Genomic DNA, 17817 nt, shown 5'->3' with positions numbered 1-17817 from the left:
TCTGCTGGGGGTTATTAAACACGCAGAAATGACAGGCAGTTCAGGAAGTCACTTGAACTGAAAACAGTTGGGAGGTTGGGAGAGAGCACAGAGAACGTCCCATGTGCGCTGGTCTTGTTCCTAGCTTTCCCTGGAGATCCGCTAGGAACACAGAATATTGGCCCAGGTGAACCCTTGGTCTGACCCAATGTGGCTGCTGTTATTACGTCTTTAAGTGTTATGTGTCTTTATGAATTATTTTTCCAGACATACAGTTTGTTCTATTGCCATTTCCATGATTTGTTTCAAGAGCTCAAGGTTGCCAACATGCGTTTTTTCCAAACGTGGAGAAATTTTTCTCCTGTAGTCTGAACTCACTTCCTGCTACTTCTTTTTGATGATTTGTTTTCCTCCTTTCTTACCCCCGTCCTGTTGTAAGCTATCTACATTTAAAGATGACGGTGTTGTCTATAGAGTTACCAGGGAGCAGTGCTCGGCATGACTCCTCCCAGCTGTAAGGTGTCAGCTGAGTTAGCTAGTGAAGTTCTCTTAGATGCCGTGCAATGAGACCCACAGCAGTCAACGCACAAAATGCAGAGGTATCTTGACCTGTAGCAATAGAAATGCCACAGAGGTCTGTGGCACTGAAGTGCTGTGACACAGATGTTTACCTAAATATAGCTACTGCCTGAATGATCTCAAGGAATGCAGCGAGTAGTGCCTTCATTTCTTTTAGCCAAGGCTAGATGATGAGGATGATGTGTCCAATCCCACCTCTCCAGAGAGTGCAGCAACCATCAAGGTTTGATTCCTGCTCCGCTTTTGAAAGGGATGCCAACACAGGATTCAGGGGTGAAAATAAGAGAGCATGAGAAGAGCATGTTCATTTAAGGACTCAAGGACACCATCGCTGTTGGATCAGTCTCTTACTGAGGTGTTTGCAGATTTTTGTTAAAGGTCAGAGTGTAAAGGAAGCAAAAAAAATGGGACCAGTGGATGTGAATCCCAGCAGAGAGCACAGGTCTCCCACTAACAGGTGGATGAACTGCACTCTGAGCAATGACATAAGAAGGAAGAACCACAGTTACTATTCTCTTGACTGTATTTTTTTAACACAAGTGGCTGTAACTGCTCTTCTAGCACTAAAGGCGATCAATCACTTTGGCCCATTCAGAGTCTGCGCTTCCATTTAGGTGTATCAAGTTTGGTGCTCACATATGGGATGGCACAGGGAGCCTGTCCATGAGCTGGTCCCTCAGAAAAGATTAAGCGGTGAAGTGATTTTCAGCACGGTTCCCTGAGTTGACTTACTGCATTGCTGCACAGCAAAAGGCAAGGCGTGGGAAGCAGATTGGCAGCAGCCTGCACTTCGGTTGGCTTGTGCTGCTGCGGAGTGGGACTTTGTAGTGCCTCCTTCCTTTTGTATTCCACCTGATCCTTCTTCACACAGCAAAAATCCCCTTTAACAATGGCGATTTTCCTTAGGAAAAACACTCCCAGGTGTTAGGTAATTCATTCTTGGTAGTCTTTTTGGAGAGAATGAAGTAGTGCCATGATGTGACTCAGCGACATGGAGCCCTTTTAGTTGTGCTCATTGCTGGGATTGAGGACAAACCCCAAGATGACTGTGTTTACCATCTGAGATGATACAGTACATAACACTGCCATTTCCTGGTGTTTTCAAATATGGGCTTGACCCAGCGTGCTGCAGGCGGGGGGGGGGGGGGGAATGTATTTTTTTTCAAGCATAGAGGAGATCCCTAGATTAATTGGAGATGTAGGAAATGAAGTCCTTTAGGACAACCCATTCATTGGTGCTCTGAATTGACTCGAATATTCCTACAAAGTCCCTGTGGCTAAAATAGAGCAAAATTTTGGCTGAGGAAATAGACTGTCTCTTCACTACAACACTCCACCCTCTCCCCTCCAGTCCGTAAGATGATGTCCAGAGTTTGTGTGGTTTGTAGTCTGCCTGAGTAGCTTTACATGGTGAAGGAGAAGGGCAACACAAGAAGGGTGATGTTCATGAGCTGGGTGCTGCGGACAAAAGCCATCTTTCTTTTTTAACATTCTTTGTAAGTTTTTAATAAGCATTTTATGATTCTGTCCATCTAGCTGCTTTGGCTGAGATTTCTGAAATGGTGGCTCAGCTCCATGGCAATATGATAAAGATGGAGAACTTCCAGAAGCTGCATGAACTCAAGAAAGACTTGATAGGCATAGACAATCTGGTGATACCAGGAAGGGTAAGTAGCAGAGTTGTGATCAAGGTCTTATACAATTTCAAAGCATTTAGGTATGTTTTAGAAACCCGTTTCTTAGGAGCAACTGAGAAATTGCCTTTTCTCGTATGAACCTTCTTCTCTCACCAAAAACTACCAAATGTAAACATAATAATACCATAGAAAACAGCAGCCTTTAAAGTGGGAAGAAACAATCATCTTCATTACCTTTTTATTGATTTTATTAGGTTTATCTTACGTATAGATTTGGACAGTTGTAAGCTAATCCAAACATCTATTACAACAGAGGCAGTAAAAATGTAATATTTATCACAGCGTTCAGAGCTTGAGCAGTTGCACATTTCCTCATTTCTTGCTGCCCTTAATTTTTTTTTTCAACCCTCAATGCTAAAGCATGGCAGATTAAAGGAAAGACAGACATTTGTGCTGGAAGACCGTCAGCCCTTTCACAATGTCTCGCTTTGAAACTCATGGCCCTGGGGACAAGTAGTCTCTTTAGTCTATGTGTAATGTTAGGCAATAATTTTTGAGACAGTGTTGCTTTAAGTAAACACTTTTAATTGTGTTATAAAAATACCAACATCTCTTTCTTACTTATGCTTTTTTAGAAACGGTGGCTTATTTCAGAATAAACGAGCCTCGGTGTAATAATTTGTAGCTGTCGTGGCTTAACCTGGCCGGCAGCTAGAACAACCACACAGCCGTTTGCTCACTCCCCCCACAGTGTGACGCTGGAGAGAAATGAAAAGAAAAAAAACATGTAAAACTTGTGGGTTGAGATAAAGACAGTTTAATAGGGCAGAAAATTAAGACAATAATAATAGTAATAATAATAATAGAATATACAAAACAAATGATGCACAGCACAATTGCTCACCACTTGAAGCCAGCTCAGCTAGTTCTTGAGTCAAACTGCCTCCCAGCCTGCCTCCCAATTATATACTGAGCATGACATCATATGGTATGGACTATCCCTTTGGCCAGTTTGGGTCAGCTGCCCTGGCTGTGCCCCCTTCCAGCTTCTCGGATGCCCCCCACCTTCTCGTTGGCAGGGCAGTGTGAGAAGCTGAAAAGTCCTTGACTGCTTGGCAACAGCTGAAAACATCAGTGTGTTATCAACATTGTTCTCATACCAAATCCAAAACACAGCACTATACCAGCTGCTGGGAAGAAAATTATCTCAGCTGAAATCAGGACAGTAGTCTTATTTACTTTTCTAGGTGCACCTATCTGTGCGTGCAAACTTGAGAGCTGTCTGTTGTCAAAGTAATTTCCTCCCCACTCCCCTGACTTTTGTGTGTAATACACAAAACCAGTACTTGCGGCAATTGAAATGCCGGCAAAATGCATTGCTAGACTGTTCTCACCCCTTATGCTTTTCTGGGAAACAGCTTGGGGAAAAAAAGATGAGTTTTGCATTGAACTGCAAATACGGCAGCACTTGAACTTGCCCTGCAGCGCAGCCCTGACGCACGCCTGCAGGCTGGCCCGACCGCTGCTCAGCGAGAGCCGCAGCCTGGGGTCTGCTCGCCGGGCCGTGTCCGTGTCTGCTGCCACATCGGGGTCATGGCAGAAAGGCAGCTTGCTGCACTCTCTAGGGTCTAGTTCATTTAAGGAGTCAAACGTTTAGAAAAAGGGGGTTGAAGTTGATGTGCCGTTGGGAAGGCGTCACTGAGCACAGGTATTTCTCGATTTGTGGCTGTTCCCTGCTTCCTCACTTTGCCCCTTCCCAGTCTCCCAAGCAGCCGCCACGGATCCTTCCAGTGATCCACAGACTGTTCACTTCCTTGGCAAGACCCTCAGGACATTTCACAGCCTGTGCATCTCTCTCTCACATGAAATTAAATGCTGTTATTGGTTGTTTCTGCTACCCTATCCTATGTAAAGACAGAATAGTCTTCCTCTCCTAGGAAGTTCAAGAAAAAGGCAGACAAGGTGTAGAGGTTGTTTGCCTGCCGAGACAAAAAGCATTGGCCACCACAGTCTGGCACGTGCCCAAGGTGTCACTGCTTGCCAGCCTTTTGGCCGCTCTTCCAACCCCGCCGAAATCCCTGCCCCGGCGCAGGCCGGACTGGGAGGCAAATGCCGCTGTCACCCACGGCTGGGTTTACCCAAAGGTGGCTGAACTCCACTTCTCGGAGAAGTCTCATGTTAGGCTGGCAATTCAGCTGTCCCAAAGGCGGCTGTGGGTAACCATCCTCTTCACCTTGCCCCAGTCTGGGGCTTCTGCTGCCACCGAGCTGGTTCCTGTATTGGACATTAAAACAAGCTGTGCTTGCCGATTACAATGACCTGCAGCTCTTAATTCATGTGTTCGCATGGTGTTTGCCTGCTAATGACCATTAGGTGATACCATATGAACAGTAATTATGATTAATATTCTTTGGTGGCCAACAACAGCTTCCAGTGGCCTCTCTAGAAACATGAGCTTACGTTGCTATAGGGATAACCACCTCTAGCCACTTTTCCACCCCTTAGTCCCTGCGCAGTGCAGGTCAGGGGACTGGACACATCACAGCAACCCTGAGGTAACTGGAGTCTCTCTCTGAACAGATTAATCTTCGACAGCCAGTTTATTGCTAAGCTGCAGGTGATTGTGATGCTTTATATGCCTTTTACATGCACAATTATGAGTAGAATGACCTTCGAAAGACTGTAATAAATAAATATAAACCTCTTGGCAGAAGCTGGAGGGAGTTACTGAAAAATGTTATTTTCATGGGTTTCAGATAAATGGAAGGGTGAGTTACTTATAGTTCACCGTAAGCCCAAGAAATCCAGCACTTTGAAAGTTTCAGATGTGCTACTTTTCCTATAAGTCCATCCCTAACATTCTTTCTTAAGCAGTTTGGTCTGAATTAATGTACTGTATTAAACAACATGGGTGGTACTAGGATAACTCCCACTGCCAGACAAATGTCCCTCTTCTTCTTCTGTTGTCGAGGATGGTGTTGATTTGTGCAACTGATTTTCCATCTCCGTAAGAGCTATGTATGCCATATGCACAACAGAAGCTAACCAATAACATACAGGCCAATTCATCATTAGTTTTTACATCATTTGTAACGCGAAAAATACACATTCAAAACCAGTGAAAGAGGGAGCTGTCTGAAGGACTCAATGTTTGGTAGAGAAAATTTTGCTTAGCTGAATTTTCTTAAAATGAATGAAAGACTGTGAAAGAGTTTATCCTAAAGACAGTTACAAATGAAAAGAAATTGTTCTATAAATAGTATCTTTAACATATTTAATAAAGAAAAGAAAAAAAGTCTTGGTGACTGATAGTCAGGTCAGTCCTTATGACCAAGTAGTTATATTTGGTTTTGCATAATAAAAAATTGTCATCACTTTTGCAGAAGATACATCTTTGTTTTGTATTGGTTTCCAACAGGAGTTCATTAGACTGGGCAGTCTTAGTAAGTTGTCTGGAAAAGGTTTACAGCAACGGATGTTCTTCCTGGTAAGCAAGAAGGCAGTTTTTTCTTTATATAATGAAATGTAACTGTAAGCAACTATTAAGCAAACTGTTAGACATAAATTCTGAATTACAGTAAGTATTTCTGAACAGCCTTATTTAAGTTAACATAATACATCACTATGTAGCTGTTTGTTTAGAACTTATGTTTCACTCCAAACCCAATATTGTCTTTGTAACTGCTTCTTACAGAGATAAAACTTATTTGTTTTTATATGACTCTGTGAATATCCTGACAAAATAATATCTCTTATCAACATTGTGTTAAATAAAAGCAGAGTCATTATAAAATGGAAAGGGGCACCAGTGTTAGTGATCATGTCCAGAAAAGAAGATAAAGAGTAACTCGTGGTGATACGAACAATAATCCCCATAATGCTGTCAGGACACAGTACAGAACCGAGTTTCTCCACAAACCATCCAGTTTCAGCCCATGAGTGCCCAGCATGTTGAAAGACCTGCCTTTACCTGGAGATGCATTTTGTAGCTCTTGCACTAGGAAAGATTATCTCCTTCCACCAGCACTCGCAGCATTTTCAGGTTACGGCGATCTCACTCAGTCTCTGAACCAGAAGAGCCAACCAGATGGTTCCTCTCCCTCTCCTTCTCCCTCTCCTCTCCTCCCTTCGCCAGCCGAGTTGCTCCCAGGCTCCCCATCCTCCTGCCGCTGAGCCCTTGGTGCCGGGGCACTGGGATGCCCGGCAGAGTGCACAGATTTTATAGTCCAGCGTTACAGAGCAGAACGTTAAAGAGTCAGTGCAATGTGGCAGGAAAATACTTCCTTGGCTCCTCGTATGCAAAAGGTGAAGACGGTGGGTGTGTAGAACAGCTTGCGAGTGTGCTAGGTTTTACGAGATGTTTGACAACTAATCGTTCAAATGAGCCCAAGGTATAGCCGCTAAATCTACCCGAGTAGGATTATCCTCTGCCTTTAAAGGGAAGCCTAAAGAATATGGCGCATATTTTCTTGCATATCACAATTCTTATTACCAGCTGATACCTCAATATTGTACTTGTGTAAAACATTTTTAAAATTGAGACTAGACTCTCAAGTCAGTCTTAGTTTTTATCAGTTGCTTGTGCTTTCAAGGAAGCCTTTGGTCTGTCTCGAGCACCAAAATCTCTTTGGAGAGAAAATCCCGAGTTGGTATTCTGAGACTCAGAGTACAAGTGTGATCATTGGCAAAGTTCAATCCCCCTCTAGTGGCCGACCCACAAAGCTTCATGAATTATTACTGTCGGGTTGTAGATGTCTTTGGGAGAGCTCTGTTTCACACCACAGAGTATGATTTTTCTTGATGCAACTGTCTGGTTTGAGAAAAACATCCTTTGACCCAGGTGGCACAGTGAAAATACACCATTCGTGTTACAGCAACACAATGCAGGTGATCATTTGACATGCTTTTGACAGCTGCTGTTACATGCAAGAAGCTCTGCAAAATTGAGGTATTTGCTCTCTTCACCTTCATGTTTCTAACCTAAAGCCACCTACCTTAAACCGGGTCTCACAGCTTCCTTCTGAATATGTGGAATAACAGATGGCCCCTTACTTCATGAGAGTTAAGCTGGACACGCCTCTCAGGACATGCTTGCTTATCTCTCCACACAAATCAGAAAAAAATATTGGTGAAACACACTTACCTTCCATAGCTTCAAAGTGCAGCAGAGTGTGAAATGGGCTATTGGGTTTCACTGCTGTTGTGGCTTGTTCTGACCCAGAGATCAGAAAGGGAGTATTAGACAGCATCAGAAGATACCCAGTGGAAACCTGGGAATGTGCCTGAGACTAGCTGGGAAGGCAGGCAGGGAGAAGAACAGGCACTAATACTGGAATCTTGTGGAAGCCAGGATTTTGGATTCATGCATTAGGACTGCCATATAAATAATCAGCCAGTACTGGCTAGCTTTCCCATATTTACCATTCTGATTTTGTTTTCTACATACATACACACCGACACCGTTCTAATAACACTTATTCTTGCTTTTTAGTTTAATGATATTTTGTTGTACACAAGTAGAGGCCTGACAGCATCAAATCAGTTTAAAGTCCACGGGCATCTTCCGCTGTATGGCATGACAGTAAGTATTGTGAGAACTTAACTTAAGGGATTCATGCTTAAGTGGCCATTTGCGGTCCCATCTTAATTGCTTGATTAATTTCTGCTGGATGGAAAGCAGCAGCAGAGGGCTGTTCTCCAATTCAGAGAAGTTGTGGTTACATTCTGCAGTGCCTGATGAGGCTGTGCTGGGTTCAGCATGCGTTCATGCAGCCTTCTACACAAAGGGGATGATATATATAGCAAAAGTGTGTGTGGGGGGGGGTGGCGGCATTTTGGGGGGGGCAGCTTCCTCATAATGCAAACTTCTTGTGAGATGGGTTCTTTATTTTTTTAAAACCAAAAATTTAACCAGGATTCTTACAAGTAATTCATCACCAATTGCTTATAGGTGCACTGTGCAAGGCAAGTAAACAGTAGCAACAATCTAATTTCTATTAAAAAAAAAATAATAATGTTTTCAGCTTTGTATCTTAAAAGCCAAAGTAGTGGGAAATTGGCAGCAATCTGTCGTTTGGAGGTCTTGTTGCAAGTCTTCTGGAAAACAGCAAATTTGAGCCAATAGTGCCTAGTCACCTCTTCTAATGTGATTTCAAAAATATTTTTGCTAGTTTCAAAACACTTTCATTCCCCCCCCCAGTATTTTCAGTGAAACTTCTTATGGATTTGTATCTATTCCGTACTGTTTTCCTGAGAATTGAGTTAGATAATCACTACCACACTAAATGAATTTCTCTAAACACCTGTGAGGCTTCAAGTTTTATCTAGTGTTTGTAGGAATCTCCTCAACTATTGATGTCCATTTGACGTGGACTTGTTCACAACAGAACTGTGTTATGCTGCAGTGTCCAGAGCACTCTCAGCCTTTAACACATTCTTTGGTATGGTGAATCTCTCTTCTAATAAAAATACCACTGTTTTCCTCTTTTTTTTTTTTTTTTTTTTGACACAAAGCCATGCTTTTGGTTTAAGAGGTTATTGCAGAACTTACTGGTTTCCCAACTTGCAAGCCACCATTTTTTTCTTCTCCATCCCTGGCTTGAAATGTTGTTTGTGAACATTTCTCTTAGTTTTTCCCAGTGGCTAAGGGCTTGTTCAGTTCACTGTTTCACCTTAAGAAATACGTACTTCCTACAATCTGACTGCATTTGGGCTTTTGTCTCTCAGATAGAAGAAAGTGAAGAGGAATGGGGAGTTCCTCATTGTCTAACACTGCGAGGTCAACACCAGTCCATCGTTGTTGCTGCAAGGTAATTCAGTGAAGACAACGTACATGCGTAAACTGTATTTCTCTATGGCTTTCACGGTGGGACAGGTAGAAAAGCAGAGACGCATCATTTTGTTTGAATTTACTCCTCAAACAATTTCAAAGGGATATTCTTTTGTGAAAGTCACTTGTGGGGAAAAAAAAAAAAAGTGAATGGGGCAAAGAGAGGTTGTGGAGGCCCTATCCCTGGCAGTGTTCAAGGCCAGGTTGGATGGGGCTTTGGGCAACCTGGTCTAGTGGAGGGTGTCCCTGCCCATGGCAGGGGGGTTGGAACTAGATGATCTTTGAGGTCCCTTCCAACCCAAACCATTCTGTGATTCTATGAAAATAGAGCGGCAATTGTGCAAGTCAGAACCAAAACTAAGTTATTAGGGAAAAAATCCCTAGCATCTTGTGTCTGCATTTATTTATTTATTTAAATTGAAAGTAAGCTCAGCTTGTGACTATTTCTTAAAGTTTGCCTTCAGCCTGTATGAAAGTGAATAAAACCTGAATTTTCATTGTTAGCACCCGCGCTGAAATGGACAAATGGACTGAGGACATTCAGATGGCGATAGACCTGGCAGAGAAAAGCAGTGGCCCTGCCCCAGAGTTACTGGCTAGCAGCCCACCTGACAATAGTAAGTCAATGCTGGAGAGTAGCTTTTATTCACTTTCATCTGTATGATTGGTGATTGCTTCTAAGGAAAGTAGTGAAAAATGCTGGGGTTTATACAGATATATTATTATTTATTTATTTATTTCTATGCCATTTTAATGTTCTTGTTGATGTTAGCAGAAAGTTTCACTGACTAGAGAAGTGACTTAAACATAACGATTCCAGGAACTATTTAACAAGATTTGGGCAGTGCCTGTCCTTGGAAGGTATTAAAAGCACCAGCAAAGCACGGTAGTTAGTCTTTGATTCTAACACTTGCAAAAACACGTTTTAAAAAAAAAAAAATCTACTTAACATCTGCACAAAATTATTTGTAAAAGTGTGTTTTAAAATTAGTTCACAATATTGTGGACAGAATTGATTTGTTTAATTTTTCCAATTATATATGTTGTTGCATAGAGGAAGAAAGATGCTTTTTCCCTGCATTTCATAGAGTCTCCTGATGAAACTACTGTAGACCAGGAATCTGAGGACGACCTCAGTGCATCCCGCACCTCACTCGAACGTCAGTCACCACACCGTGGCAACACTACGGTGCACGTCTGCTGGCACAGAAATACCAGTGTTTCAATGATCGACTTTAGTATTGCTGTGGAGGTATCGGCCTCAGAACGATCTGAACTGCAGCTCCAGACTCGCTCTCGAATGACAATTTCCTTTTTGCTCCTCCTTAATAAGCACGCTGTTCCATTGTCTCCTTTTGGGGAAGTTTCAGGCACACCGATTAAACTGACTCCTGCATCCTCAATTGATGGTATAAACCATCAGTCAAGAAACACGTATCACTCCCTTAATGCATCTTTGTAAAATCAGTTAGAGCAGTAATTTTCATAGAAGTAACAGTCCAAAAAAAAAATGCTGATTCCCTTTCAAATTTAAAGCAGATCAAACTGTCTTTATGCTTTCTGTTACAGAGGCATTAAGTCATTGCTTGAGCTGAAAGGATATTGTCTTTAGCTGCTGCAGCCAGAATTTTAATTATGTGTATTACTAACGTACTTTCTTTACCTAGCCATCTTTTCTGGAACCTTGTCTCATTGCTCAGTCTCATCTGCTTTTTCCTTTATTTGCCTTTTCCACCGCAAAATAAAAATCCTTTTTCCCCCCCCACCCGATCACAGCTAAGCCAATTTGATACACTTTTCAAGGATTAAAATGAAAGACTCCTGGTTTAGTGTAGGTTTTAGGATGAAGTGATAAGCCTGCTTAGGTCTTCTTCCTTCACCCAAGAGAGGCTCCAGGGAGCTCTCAGTACTTTATCACAGTCCTCATCAAATGGAAATTTATGCTCAATGAAACTGGTGAAAGGAATCTTAAAGCTGAGTCAGCCCTCAGCCACCAGGCCACCCTTGCTCTAGGGAAGATGGGCTGATGCAGAACGCAGAGATGCAAGCACAGACCCTAGGCGTAGTTTGTGTAACTGCTTCAGGTTTTAAACAGAAGGCGAGTTGGTTGCTGAAATGTGGCAGAGAAAATGATTCTGTACTAGCAAACGCTGGCTGTAGAGCCTCGTTACGCTCCTGTGCAGGTGGCTTTCCTGCTCTTTATACCCTTATATCCTGCAAGGGAGGAATAGTTCAGCATGGAACACGGTCTCATGCTTTTTCCCTAAAGCAGAGGGCTTATTATAAATAGATATAAAACTTAAATCATGACTAATTCTAACAATTAAAACATTTAGTTAGGCAAAGCTTTTACTCTGAGCACAGCGCTCATTGTTCCTTAATTTTGTTCCTCCCTGTGCCTCAAATGAAAGCAAGCGAAGCAGCGAAGACCAGACACACCCTGGAGACATACATTGTTCTGTGAAAACATCTTCAGTTCCACTGCTGTTCCATGTGTGGCAGGTTACGCTCATGCTCACGTCATTCTGTTGGTGGCTCTCACTTCAGCATTATCGTTTATTTTCTTTGTGTCTCTCCCTCCTTTCTGTCTCTCTCGTGGTAGAAGATCCTCTCTCTGTCAGTGACTGTACTTCCCTACCTGCTGGACTGATCAGTGATCAGCGGCCTGTTTCCATTTCATATGTCTGCTGGTACCGAATGCAAAGCCTGTCCTTTTATGATATCCTCCAGAGTAATGAGGTAACAGAAAATTAAGGAGTACTCCTGTAACTTAGGGCAAGGAGGCAGCGGTCCAGATATATCAGAAAATGGGATGATTTAAGGCAAAGGCTTTAATGTATATCCAAGACTGGTGAAAACAGAACATTTTCAAGAATATTTCAGTTGTAGTAGATAGATCAGGACCACCAGACTTTGACTGTTTGGCTTTACAGCTTAAGTAATTCATTAGCTTATGCATTATATAATGCGAATGATGTAAACAGGTATTTTGATCCAGGTGAGAGCCCTGACAGTCAACAAGGAATGGGAAGTAATTAATAATTCACTGAGAACTCCCCTTCATCTGCAAGGCACAATGGTGCTGGACTTTACATCTTCAGTTTCTTCAGCCAGACGTTAAATACCTGTCCTTGGTTACGGCTTCCTCCTCCTTTTTGTTAAAATATCAAAATCCAGCTAAGGCCAACCTTACACAGTCCTTGCTTTTGAAATCTTTGAAGAGTTACCATGTGAACTCACTGGGTATTGAGAGTTCAATCTCTAGCTGCAATTCTAAAGTATGTCATAATTTTCCTTTACATCACAAATTCATGTCAGACTTTCTGTTTCCATTATTCTATTTTAGTATCATTTGAAAAGAACAGACAGAGTAGGATAACAAGACTGATGTTTAGTAATATATTACCGAAAGCCATCTTGATTGAAAAAAGAACCCCAGTAAGTGTAGTAGCTTGAAGTTTTGGGCAGTACCCAGCTACAAAACACAAAAATGGGTTATATTAAGTACTACTTAGTAGCAAAAAAATGCAGAAGAAAAATACATCTATTCAATCAAAACATTTTCACATACAACAAGATCACATACAACCAGATAAAAGCAGATCATTTTTCTGATGGTAATTAAACTGCAGGTACCTTTCACTGTTTTATTTGGCTACTTTTGATCTGTTTCAGAACCAGCTGTCTGGAAATCTCCTAAGAAAATTCAAAAACAGCAACGGTTGGCAGAAGCTTTGGGTGGTGTTCACCAACTTCTGCATGTTCTTCTATAAATCGCACCAGGTAACAGACTGCACCAGCCTGTGTGGCTGGAGAAGACCTTTTGTTTTCAAAGCAATAGCTGGGAGAAAAGCAGACATCACTCAGGGGTGCTGTAGGCAAGAGACGTGGGTGCACTGGTCACGGCCACACAGCCGTTACTGCTGCTGTGCCAATCGCTTCTCAATTGAAGAACTTGTTTCCTGAAACTTTGAACAGTCACAGTGCATCTCATCCCTAAAAGTACAACAGACATCACTACTGGTCAGAAATTGTGCAAGTTTAAGCAAGAGTTTTCCCTTGTACAAATTCTGAGATTATTACAATTTGAAACTTAATACTGGCTTAGAAACTTTGTTTACCATCACTGGTGCTCAAGTCAAAGAAGAGAGAACAACGGCCAATGACTAACCCACGTGAGCAAACATCCCACCGCACAAGTAGGGGGTTCCTGCCAAAATCTGTTGGATCTTTGAATCTCTCTGTTCAAGCAGGGCATAAGCACAAAGTCATTCCAATTGGTATGTCATGCTTTCATTGCTACAGAAAGCCTTGATGCTAGAGTTTCTGCACTAAAAAAAAAAAAAAAAAAGAAAAAAAAGAATTGTAGGACATTCTGCACATAAGCAGGATCAAGAAATTATTTGTTCTTACATGTCACACATGACATAAAAGGCTTGAAGCAATGAGTGCTGCAGGGTGGCCATGATATGTCAAAAGGAGTAGGCGTTTGCAAGCCTGGGATGAACACGCTTGGTGCTCTGCAGATGCCAAATGATGGAGTTTAATGTTTGTCAGTTGAAAATAGTGAAAGTCCAAGATTTCAAACAATTTTTCTTATGAGGAAACACTGACAGGATCAGCCTGTAGCAGATCCTTATGAGAAGGGCCTATGAAGATGGGCAGCTGAAACTAAAAAGCTGAAACTACCAGACAATTAAGTTCACTGTGATTATAGAAAGAAGGTATTTTTTCCACACGCACGTGGAAACATGATGGTGGCCTTTAAATGGGTGTGCATCTAGCTTTCATTTCACTTATGTGCTCCCTTTTCTCACGTGCATTTGATCTCACAGCATTTTCCATCATTTCTTTTCAGGACAATCATCCTTTAGCCAGCCTTCCTTTATTGGGATATTCACTTACCATTCCTTCCGAATCTGAAAACATTCACAAAGATTACGTCTTCAAGCTACATTTCAAATCCCACGTGTACTACTTCAGGGCTGAAAGCGAATACACGTTTGAAAGGTAAGTCAGTCTTCTGTCAGAAGGAATTTTGTAAAATTCCAGGATTTTTTTTCCCCAACAAGGTTACTAGATGTGAAGTTTAATTAATTGATTGATACAGGCAAGTAGATCAGCACAACTAGAGAAAGAGTCCTTTAAAATTTTAAAAGACATTTTTAAATCGGTAATGCTAGAAACTAGTCGTTGTTTTTAATACTGTAGTAGCTGTAATAGTAATCCTATGTATTTCTGCCCCTTCAGCATGTAATTTTTACACCTCCCACTGAATTTCAGATACATGGAAAGCCAGGAAACAGGCATTACTCCTAAAGTGTGGTTTGAGCTTGTTCATTCTGGGAATTAATTTAGCTGTTTTATATGAAGCGTTAACATGTCAAAAAGCTTAATGTTCTCTCTTACCCAAGAAAGCTATTACTAAGTTTTAGCCATGTCAGTCTAAAACTATAAATAAGGCAAATTGTGGGAAAGAGGTGATTAAATAAATGGGTAGAATTGGAAAAAACACAAAAGCCCTTTCTCAGTTCTAGAGGAAAGTAGCGGCAACCACAGCTAAATTGCATTTTTTCACTCTAGAATTAAGAGTGGCTGGTCTCAACTTCTTATCACTTGGACCATCCAGAAAAAAAAAAAAATAAAAAAGAGATTTGATGTCTACAAAACAAGTAAAACCACTACTAAGTTCATGAATTTTGGGCCCCTTTTCCCCCTGTTTATCCTTTTTAAACCTCTGTTCATAAATGTGTTTGGATCTAGAGTGTCTTGATTTCAGATAGACTTGGGAGTAAAGTAGCAAGATCGTCCTGTAGGCACTGAAAATAAAACTGTGCACAACTAATAGCGCAGACTATGTCTTTCCAGAAATCTTTCCTTAGGGATTGACCGTTCTTTTGTTTGTGTCTCTCCTCCTGCCTCCTCTCAGGTGGATGGAAGTGATCCGAAGTGCCACCAGCTCTGCCTCACGCACTCGAGCTCTGAGTCACAAAGAGCTTCATGCCTATTGACGGCTGAACAAGCCGCCGTGTTGATTGTCCAGCAGCTGCTGATTTTCTAGAGGACATTTGAAACTCTTTTCTCCCTCCAAGTTTAGTAAAAACTTAAAATTTGGTAAAAGAAAAGAAAAAGTTAAGTATGGTTTTGCAGAAACTGTCACAATTCCTCAGCAAAACTTTTTAAGTTCTCCGTATGTTCAAACTAGCTTACCATCATCCCAGTGGCTGCAGTTCGTTTCATGTCTTGTATTTTGTCATTCTGTGCTGTTTTTAGCTTGTGCCAGTATTAAAATATTGTCCTTATTAGAGTGCCAAATGCCAAAAGACATTTTGTTGCCTCAAAGATTGCACCTAAAAAAAAAAAAAGACAACTTCACAATCTGAAAATTTTCTCATCTGAGGCAAACACTATTTCTTCTCGTTTCATAAAAATATATATATTTTTTTTTTACCATGTTAATCTGTAGACTGCTGGATTTTTAAATGTAGATGGACTTTCACAGTATAGAATATAATTATATATACAGTAAGCAGTCTAACAGGAATGAGATAACTTTCAGATTTCATTTTTTTTTCCCCAGTCTTTCTACATTTAATCAGCAAGGAATTACTAATTTTCTGTCTTTAACAAGGAAACCGTTTACAGCTCGTTCTCATTTTCCCTTTGGGGTTACAAATCCATGTGGGATAAATAACGTATAGGATCCTTATCTAACCATTTTTTTGGTGCAAGTTGACCAAATTGTTCATCTGTTGGCTTTGAAAAGTGAATACTACTTGCAAGATGAAAAATTTTTAAAATAATCCAGTGCAATATTATTTGGGCTGTTGATGTACTGTGAATGGTATGTACAAGAAGAAATTAAAGGCTGTGGTGACATTCTGCTGTTTGTTTTACAAACTCAAAACCTGTACGCTCTGAGAACCGCAGCTACTTGTCGTTAATTCGCAGGGTGTTTCGGACTAAACTGCTCAAAGCTGGGGGTACTACTCAAGGCCCAAGTTTTCATCCTGCCCGCTGCGCGTCCTAGCGTGACTTTCAGTTTGTTGTTGGAATTTCCCTCTGTCTCCCTCCTGGTGACACAACCAGCGGCGGGAACACCCATTTCCCATACCTGGCTTTAACCTTAGCTATCACCGTATTTTGGATAAGCTCTCAGCCCACTCAGAAGGTTAGTGACACTGAGTCTACTATGCTTAGGTGCTTTTCCTCACGTTTGAAGGAACACTTCACCATGAGGGTGACGTAAAAGACATCTCTCACCATTCTGGGCCTTTGAGGAAAGCGCTAGGCAGAGGGGGCCCCAATATAGATAGGGGAAATGAAGCTGGAATAATTCTGCCCCTACTTTTTCTTCATCTAGCTATTCTCTTTGTTAATGGCTTACCTATGTGCGATGTATAAAATGACTTACAGCTTTGCTCACCAAGAAAGGGAATAAAATACCTCACAATACTATCACGCGTATTCCTGCTTCTAGAGAGTAAAGCCTGCTTCCTATCCCCTCCTCCACCCCCCCCAACAGAGACAGATCTCTCGCTCTCTCTCTCCGTCCAAGGACAGGATGGGTCCCTGACCCCTTCGGACTAGGAGTACGGATATAATAATTGCATCTACCCCACCCTACAGCATCGCCTCCATCTGTTTATGACGCGATGAAGGACAAACTTAGAAAGTAGGTAGAAGCACCTGAGGAACTTTTTCCCAGTTGCAGGTCCCATGGGCTTGGCGATTCCAAGCCTGTGGCCCTTCCCAGGAGGCTCAAGGCAAGGGAATTCAGCCACCTGGGTGAGCAAATCACTACAGGAACTGTGGTGCTTCAGGACCAACGCAGAATGTGAACGACAACTGTGGTGGTGATGAGAAGGGGCAGTAACAGGGCAGAGATGAACAACAACTCAGCAGCAGCCTACAGCCTCGGAAAAACAAACCTGAAGAAGCAACAGCACCCAATGTTGCCGTCACGTACAGTAAAAGGCTACAGACACACACCCCCCCCCCCCCCCCCCCCCCCCAGTTATTACTGAGCTGTAAAATGCTCTCCACAAAGCCTCACAGCTAGGTCTCTATATCTGCCCTTTACAAGTGTTAGCTATAACAGCAAAAAGATTTATTTTTTTTTTTAAATGGAAATTTATATCAAGGGCCAGCTGAAGCTAAATTTTATTTTAGATCACTGGGGCTCGTGGGGTACAATCTTCGTTACCGTTTTCTGCTGCAGTAGCTTATGCTGAGCTTGCCAGAGGCTTTTATTTCCATTCCTGAAACTGGGTAACACCTTTTCTGGGTATGTATGTTTCATTTTCATACAAATTAAGTTTGGACAATATTTTTTCTGTTACCTCTAAGGCAAAGTTCAAGCCATGGTTTTATTTGTCACAACAGCAGAGACCCAGCTAGGCTGCGGCTGCAACTGCAGCGTATCCACCCGAGTCATCATTCAGCATTTTCACCTTTTTGTATTGTCTTTTTTTCTGCAGAAGAGCTTTAAAATAAGAGGGGTTTTTTTCCTTCTTTACCAGTGTGATTTTTTTTCTTTTTTAAATGGAAGGCATTGAACTGCTGACATTTGTCAGCATTTGTCTAGTTCTTTATTCCTAAGGTGAACCCCAAACTGAAATACTGGTAAGAGAATAAATGCGACGACTGTCTTGACGGTCATATCTTAAAATCAGTTTAAGTCTATGTCTGTGAATAAAACTTGTAGTTTGCTAGAAAGCTGTAATATATTACCACTTATTTCTAATTCTGACTCACATCATGCTGCTGTGTATCAAGTGAGGCGTGGAAACA

General features: G+C 41.7%; 1 protein-coding gene across 4 annotated transcripts in view; it reads left to right on the top strand.

Moving 5' to 3' along the window:
• The window catches only part of FARP1 (FERM, ARH/RhoGEF and pleckstrin domain protein 1), a 217516-nt gene extending 201610 nt beyond the window's left edge, over positions 1-15906 (top strand). For all 4 annotated transcript variants that reach the window (XM_075741088.1, XM_075741077.1, XM_075741067.1 and 1 more), the window contains exons 19-27: positions 2095-2225; positions 5614-5682; positions 7687-7776; positions 8922-9004; positions 9529-9641; positions 10113-10276; positions 12700-12807; positions 13883-14034; positions 14954-15906. In XM_075741088.1, coding sequence (XP_075597203.1) covers positions 2095-2225; positions 5614-5682; positions 7687-7776; positions 8922-9004; positions 9529-9641; positions 10113-10276; positions 12700-12807; positions 13883-14034; positions 14954-15035 — 992 coding nt within the window. In that variant the 3' untranslated portion in view covers positions 15036-15906. The remainder of the gene's footprint in view (positions 1-2094; positions 2226-5613; positions 5683-7686; positions 7777-8921; positions 9005-9528; positions 9642-10112; positions 10277-12699; positions 12808-13882; positions 14035-14953) is intronic.
• Positions 15907-17817: the final 1911 nt, after the last annotated feature.

The sequence above is a fragment of the Balearica regulorum genome, chromosome 1, assembly GCF_011004875.1.
Source record: "Balearica regulorum gibbericeps isolate bBalReg1 chromosome 1, bBalReg1.pri, whole genome shotgun sequence".
Taxonomy (NCBI): domain Eukaryota; kingdom Metazoa; phylum Chordata; class Aves; order Gruiformes; family Gruidae; genus Balearica; species Balearica regulorum.
The sequence above is the reverse complement of the archived record's forward strand: the minus strand, read 5'-3'. Positions and strand labels throughout refer to the sequence as shown.